The 7,935-nt window shown below is 35.3% G+C and overlaps 1 protein-coding gene across 1 annotated transcript in view; it reads left to right on the top strand.

Moving 5' to 3' along the window:
• The first annotated feature begins 2,399 nt into the window (after positions 1-2,399).
• LOC102584951 (uncharacterized) overlaps positions 2,400-7,935 on the top strand; it is a 7,275-nt gene continuing 1,739 nt past the window's right edge. The window contains exons 1-8 of the mRNA XM_006350151.2: positions 2,400-2,836; positions 4,560-4,657; positions 4,738-4,783; positions 5,390-5,472; positions 5,632-5,696; positions 6,753-6,814; positions 7,299-7,358; positions 7,563-7,595. Of these exons, the coding sequence (XP_006350213.1) occupies positions 2,429-2,836; positions 4,560-4,657; positions 4,738-4,783; positions 5,390-5,472; positions 5,632-5,696; positions 6,753-6,814; positions 7,299-7,358; positions 7,563-7,595 (855 nt within the window). The 5' untranslated portion in view covers positions 2,400-2,428. The remainder of the gene's footprint in view (positions 2,837-4,559; positions 4,658-4,737; positions 4,784-5,389; positions 5,473-5,631; positions 5,697-6,752; positions 6,815-7,298; positions 7,359-7,562; positions 7,596-7,935) is intronic.

Genomic DNA, 7,935 nt, shown 5'->3' with positions numbered 1-7,935 from the left:
TTTTTTTTTGCATTTTCACGGTGAGTGGGAAATGAGGGATGAGAGGTTTTGTCTGTGAGAGATGAGAGGTAAGTTTTTGTCTATGAAAATGAGGGAAAAGTGTTAAGTTGAGAGGGAAATATTGGAGCCCTAAAAAATTTGGGTAAAATTTAGTGACGATTTTAGCGACGGATATGCATTCTGTCGCTAAAATATTTCTATATAATTTAAAAGAAATTAGCCAACGACCAAAATTTTTGTAGCAAGAAATAAAATAACACTAGCGACAAATATTTCCGTCGTTAAATCTGTCGCTAACAAATTATCAATTTTGTCATCCGCCATGCGTCGCTATTTTCATAGGCAAATTAAGGCGCCAAATTTTACCGTCCAATTTTACCGACACATTTCAATTTTTGTCGCTAATCCGTCACTATTGAAGATCTTAATATTTCCTTTGATATTTTAGCAACCAAATTAGTTTTTCGTAGCTAATCCGTCATTAGTTAGTGACATAATATTGTTTGTCGCTGAAATCCGTCGCTAAATGCTATTTTTTTTGTAGTGACAAAAGACATTACTTTTGTGTATTTAAAGTTATTCAAATACAAGGTACACTGAATTTCAAATATTAAAAGGGAACGTACAGTTCATGACACGACATAACTAAGAGGACAAACTGTTAATTCGTGCACAATTACTTACTAACAAATTGCCTAATAATAATTTAAGAATACGACGTTCGTCACTACATGCCCAACAAGAAAGAAGGCAAATAGATTGGCCATTCACTTAGTATGACGTAGTGCAATATTAAATACATATTGATATATTGAAACCCTAAAATATACATAAAATATAAAATATCGCGTGTATAGGGATTTCAAGGCTTAACCTACATGTGCAACGCACGTGCAGTGAATCTAGTAGTTAAGTATAAATGTGAAAACCAAACTTAAAGGACCATGTTTGTTGACCTAGAAAATGTGTGTATGGAGTTTTTTTTCTTGGGAGATGTTTGGAGTTTAGCAATGTACTCATGGCGTATATTAGAGCAATTACGGACATATCTAAGAAGGAGCCAAGACTCGAGTAAGAACGATGTGAGGTGATTTCGAACACTTCCTAATTGTGATGGAATTGCACTAGGGATATTATCATGTTCATTTTTGCTTAGTGATAAATGATTTGGCACGACATTATCCAAGTGGACGTGTTTTAGTTTATGTTATTTGCAAATGACATAGTATTAATTGACAAAATATGTAATGAAGTTAATGATAGACTATATGTCTGAAGACAAGCCTTAAAGTCTAAAGGTTTCAAGTTCAGTAGGAATAAAACATAGTACATAAAGTGCAACTTCAATGATGTAACACATAAGGAAGATGTGGAAGTGAATATCGATGAACAAGTCATATACAAGAGAAAAAATCTCAAGTATTTTGAGTCCATGAATAAGGAGACATGAAGATCAATGATGATGTTGCACACCGTATTAGAGCAGTGTGTGTGAAATAAAGGCTCGTAACCAAGGGTATGTGCGATAACAATGTGTAGCCAAGTTTTAATAAGTTCTACAAAGTGATGCTTAGACCAACATTGTTACATGGGACATAGTGTTGTCCAGTCAAGAGCGTTCATGTTATGCTTAAGTGGATGTCTGAGCATATTAAAAGAGATAATATTAGTAACTAAGTTATACGGAGAAATATGGAAGTAACTATAGTGGTGGACAAGGTGAAGAAAACGAGGTTGAAATGATTCGAATTTGTAAAGAAGAGGTGTGTATGTGCTAGCAAGAAGGTGTGTGAGATGTTTGCTATAATTGGAGTTAAGAGAAGTAGAGGTAATATAAATAAGAACCGTAAGGGAGGAAGGAGAGGGGAAGGGACTAGGGAGAGAGGTGATTAGAGAGAAAATAGCACATTTTCAATTTATTGAGGACATGACCCTAAATAGAAAAGTATGAATGTTAATGATTAATGTAGAAGGATAGTATATATCCGGGTATTATCGCATCAACTTATGAGAGTGGTAGGAGGTTAGCCTCTTCTCCACTTCTCCTTATAAGTAGTATTATAAGTAATCGCATATCATTCTTTCTTCATTGTTTATTACTATATGTTACTTCGCACATGCTATCTTATCGTCTTATATCCTTGCACCCTACTACTTTTTCTATCAGAAACAACCCTTTTATCTCAAAAAATAGAATCATAGATCTCCATACATCCTACTCTACCTAAATTCACTAGTGTAATTACACTTGCTATTTAAACTCAAAAGGATCAAAATTGTTTATTCTATACTCAAGGGACTATTTTGAACTTACTCTCAAAACAATAGACCATTTTTGTCATTTTCTCAATTTTTTTAAACCTCAAACTTCTAGCAAAATAAAATAAAATATCTAAACCAGTGTTATCATCTCTGTAAGAGCAAAACAATGGCTTCCTCCTCAGCTGCTTCTTCTTCTTCAAATCTCTCTGCAATTTTCCCAAATTCTTCATCATTCAATTCCCAAATTACCCATCTATTCTCAATCCCATCTTCTTACTTCAACAAAAATTACAGAAAAAATGCACTCAAATTTTCATCATTATCTTGCTCTGCAGCGAAACAACAAACTGGACCAGTGAAGAAACGTACATCTCCAAATAATACTAAGAAGAAAAAAAAACCCATTTCCAATTTTGAAAGCGATGTTGGAGAAATCGATGTTGAAGTTGAAGAAAAGGGGTTACAGTCTTCTGAGACGTACCATCCTTTGCCGCTACCTAAACCCCCAGCTGGGTTTGTTTTGGATGAGCAGGGTAGTGTTCTCATGGCTTCCAATAAGCGTATTGCTACAATCGTAAGTTTTTTTTTTATATGATATAAGCTGCTAAACTTTTGTTAATAGTATGCTATATGTGAGTTTAAGTTTTATGCACGGATAATCTGGTTACTTAGAAGTAAATTTCAGGTAAATATGTGCACTAACATGGGTCGATAGCTAAACTACAAGGGGTGTGGTGGAATAGATGAGATTGCTCCATCCTTACGAGACGTTTTGTGTTTGAGCTTGAAGTAGTGGTAGAGCTAGAATTTTCACTAACGGGTTTCAAAATATGAAGAATTAAACATAAGGGGTTCGGCATCTAGTGTATATACATAAAAAATAATTTTAACCATGTATAAATAGTGTAATTTTGCGTTGAAGGAGGTTTGGATGAACACCCTCGACCCTACCTGGCTTGAAGAATGGAGAAATCCCTGGTTGGGAGCCTAGATTAGTCAGGTACTTGGGCTAGTTGGTACTAGATATGAGATGATTACACAAAAAACATGGGTCGGTAACTAACACCAAGGTGGATGTTTTGGGATGACTGAGAGTCTCCACCCTTAATAAGATGTCTTCGATTTGCGCTTGAAGAATGGAGAAATCTGGTAGGGAGCCTCCACCCTTTAAGCACTTAATCTAGTAGGTTCTAGATTCGACAAAAAACATGGGTCTGTAACTAGGAAAAGAGGAAGGATAACTTGTTGGAGCATGTTGAGTTGCAATGATGGTGTAATTTTTTTTTTTTTCATTGTATGTAACTTAAAATATATTTGGAAATGACCAAAGTATGTGACACAGTATCTGATACGGACAAAATCTGTAGAAATGATGCTATATGTTTATGTTCTATGGCGGAAGGGTGAAACAGCCTGCTAGTAGTATGTGCAGTCTCTTCTTTTATGCTTTGTAGTGATAGGATAATACTGCAAATTATTGGAAGTTAAGAACTTGCAAATGACGTAATGAATGGCTCTGAAGACTATTTGCATAACTTACATTGACTTACTGCCTTAGAGAATTGGAACAAGACCTTGAAGTTCTCAATCCCTTGACATGGCCAATTGAGTGACAAATAATTGGAAGTATTTGGGAATGATTTCCAGTTTAAAAAAGAGAGGGTAGGAAAACATATTTAATTGATCTAACAAGATAAGGGAAATTTCTGGATAACAATCAAGTAAAGTCATTATGGCCTTCGGTGTCTTCAATTAAACTGAAAAAAGGAGTATAATACACCTTGAATCTGCTACAGCACATACCTTTGGCACTCTGTCAATATGAGAAATGCAAGAGTTCATTAAGGGAAAAGACCTGATGACAGGGAACATAAAGGCAGTTCTTTCTTTTTTATCTTTCTTTCTTTTGAAGTAAGAAGAGTAAGAGAGTTCAGCGGGCCATTTTTAATCTAACTAAGGTTTAGCAGAGTGCTCTGGTGAGGACAGTATTACATTTAAAACAGCTCATCTCTTCTGAGGTCTTACAGATTTAGTAGATCTTTACAAAAGGGAGGAGAAAATGCATGTTTAACAGTGCATGGTTTTTAATCTCCCAAAGTTGAAAGCATTTCTGTGGACACATAACAACGTCCGTTACCTCTTAATGGGATTTCACTGCATGCAACCACCTATCATCTTCTCAAATTTGACTAGTATGAGCAACCACCTCACAATTAGTTCATGTGCTAGTATATTTTCTTCTGTATTTTCTCTATTTTATTTCCGTCAATTTAGTTATCTAAAGGGCTCAGCAACAGGTTGATTCCACCAACAATTTCCCACTGGAATGTGTCATCAGGAGGGTTTTTAGAAGTACACGAGGAGATGAGTGTCTATTACTTTGTCCTGTTGATATGTAAGTGAGGTTTGTAGCTATCATTTGATATCTTTTCCTTTTTCTGGTGGTACATTAAATCAATGTATTTGTCTCTGCAGGCCTGTTCAGATCTTAAAGAGCACAAATGTCGAGGGGTGGTCTGCTGTATGTCTTAACTAAACTTGTTTTTCTCCATTGTGTTTGTGGAACTGGAAACATGCTATAGAGAATTTTGTTTGTCTATCTCATTTCTTTCTTAACAAATGATCATTGTTCAAATGGATTTAGGCCCAAAGTCCATATCTTAACATGGTATCAAAGCCAAACCCCTCAATCTACATTGTTGTGTTTCTCAATGTTGGGCCCCCATAATCCGTGCTTCAGTTTAGTCCGGAGCGTGTGGGGGAGTGTTAAGTCCCACATTGGTTGGGTTATGGTCTCCTTATATAGTGCTGGACAATCCATTCTCCCCGATGAGCTAGCTTTTGAGGTTGAGTTAAGCCCAAGGACCATATCTTCACACATCAAAATTTCCAGATACTTTCTTTGTTCCAACAGTAACATGAGCCTAATGCCTTTCTTTGTTTGTTTAACTAAAAATTTCCGTTAGTGCTATTCCCGTTATCTACTGGTGCTCCAATCTGTGAAAGAAGTCAGAATATATACACACCTGTTAGAAATTAAAAAGAGAATAAGGGGCACAAATAGTTATTACATATTATATAATCATATCATAATTAATTTTTATCTATTTATATGACTGTTGTGTAGGTAAGCGATGAAGAAGTTGAAGCTATCCTACCCACTGCAGCCTATGCTCTAGCCAAGATACACATGCATCTGGTGTACAGTGGGTATAATCTCTAGAACTTTGATTTTCATGTCTGCCATAACCAAAAAAAAAACTTCAATTTTGAAGTCTGGCTGTTCTCTTATTTCAATTATCTTCCTTGCATTTATCAAAATCTGATTTCTTTTTTGTGTTCTGATATCATCTAGCTATTTCGTACCAGATTCTGTTACACAGCACGAGGAGGATGTTGCTACACTGAGGATGACATATTTGAATTTAGAACAGGCAAGGTTCTTGTCTTCATGAAGCTGCGTGTTACTGCCGTCATATTGTTACTACCTCCGGTCCAATTTAATTGTTCGTTTTAGCCTTTCGAAGTTGGTCCAAAATAAGTGTCGTTGTAGGAAACCAAGAAAGTGTTATTTTTTTTTTTCCAAATCTCCCCCTACTTCAATAGATGATTTAAAAAGCCTTGGGAGAGATAAGGAGTAATTTGAATTTTGAAGAGACATGAAGGGCAACTTAGTCAAATGACCCTTATAGTTTTCTTAATGGTGTGTGCCATTACTGTAAACATTATTAAACTGGACCGGGGGTTGTATTGCTGAAGTTGTTCCGATTCTTTGTGTTAAATATTAGAATAAAATGTATATATATCTATGCTAGATACTTTATTCCTCTTGCTAAATCAATCCTATAATTCATTGCCCTCTTGTTGTGCATTAGTCAGTTGTAAAATTCTGACAGAAGATGAAGCACAAATTAACACAGATGTCATTCTTAGTTGCTGATGCAACTTTAACGTGCACTCATGACAGTTATTATTTTTAGTGGTTGTCTATTTAGTGATTTATATGATGATGTTAACCTTAAGCTGTCTGATGCTCCTACAAGAAAAAATCTGATGAAGGGAACAAAAAGAGTGTTGCTGCTCATGAACAATTCACATGTTGCTGTAGCTCAAAGAACAGTTCATACAATGATTATTAAAATTTGGATCTCATTCATTAGCTTTTCTTTTAGCTATTAGTTTCTTAGTTGGTTTAGAACTTTAACTTAGACGAGGATTAATGTTTTTGTTGTTCTTATACAAGATGAGATGTTTGCATCAACACTCTAATAACTTCGTCAACATTATAATCCCTATGAATTTTTGGTTTTCTAGTCATTGGTAAATGGTGGACCTGATCAATTCTTTTGCATCTTATCTGGATCTGTCATTGTATGTTAGAATAAAGCTCGTTTGCTAATGTCCGTAATGTATCTTTTGTAGTTCATAATCTTTGTTCTGAAAAATATTGAAAGAATTCAATTGATTCTCAAGGTTGTTGCACTTTTCAGATGATGGTGATGACGTAGATGGCTTGCCAAGTGAAGGCATAGAAATTACATGCTTCCACATGGTAAATTATCAATTGTCCATTGTATTGAATGTACATTATTAAGATGAGATAACAATTGAACAATAATGTGTTCTCTTAGTGCAACTTATGGGCTTCAACTTGTGGACAACTACTGCTTTACTGCTCCTTTTTATTTGTCTTGGTTGCTGGCAAAAGCCCATATTTATCCCTTTGCTATATGTTGTATTCAGTAACCTTCAAATTTTTGAAGTTACTGTTCTGTTCAAATTAATGATGGAACTTTCAACTCTATATATCGGTTCTAATGATATTTCAGTTGACAGATCTTTTCTATTTTTATAAAATCGTGTTATGTGGGTTACTGTTCACTCTTCCAAGTCAGTTCTGATTCTTGTTGTCACTGTTCATCTATTTTTAAATGAATTCCTAAGCAGCTCAAAAGCTGTCTTTGTGTCCCTCATTTTAAGCGGTTCGTTGCCAAAATATCATCTTATGTATCTTGATATTGATTTCCTTTCGACAGGATGGTTCCCACTATATGATTTATACACCTTCGGACCCACTTCTCTTTGTTGCAGTGAAGGTAAAGAGTCATCTCTCATTTGTATGTAGAAGTTCTGGATTCACCTCTAATTCTAAAAGCCGTTTCATCTTTTGTTATGTCCAGTATGCTTTGCCGGTTTCACCTCCTGTTATTTTCACTTGTTTCAATTTTGATAATTTGCATTTTATTTTACCCTGCTCTTATAATTTTATGAAAATTCCTTTGTCTAACTTATTATTGCAGGGCAAAGATGGTCTATTGCAGATTGCTGACGATGTAAGTATTGAAATTCCCCTCAGTGCCTGTTTATATCTTTTCAATTGCGACTTGTTGCTACAACTTTTTTTCCTTACTGAGTACAGATACATATATGAGTATTTATTATGTTCACACTTATTTTTAGCTTCATCACACACTGATAAAGAACCCCTTAGCTCCAACAAAAAGTTCTTTTATCAGCAAGCAGTGGAGAATTGAAGGAAAACTTTTGTTAAAACAATAGAAGTGTAGGGAAGATGCTGGTGGCATTGTGACGGGTGACATTCTGTTTTTCTAACTTCTTAATAAGAGAAGAGCGAAGCTAAGGTGGTGGTTTTGTGTGGGGGGGGGGGGGGAG

This window comes from Solanum tuberosum, unplaced genomic scaffold, assembly GCF_000226075.1.
Source record: "Solanum tuberosum cultivar DM 1-3 516 R44 unplaced genomic scaffold, SolTub_3.0 scf00118, whole genome shotgun sequence".
Lineage (NCBI taxonomy): Eukaryota > Viridiplantae > Streptophyta > Magnoliopsida > Solanales > Solanaceae > Solanum > Solanum tuberosum.
Note: the sequence above shows the minus strand (reverse complement) of the source record. Positions and strands in the feature narration are given on the sequence as shown.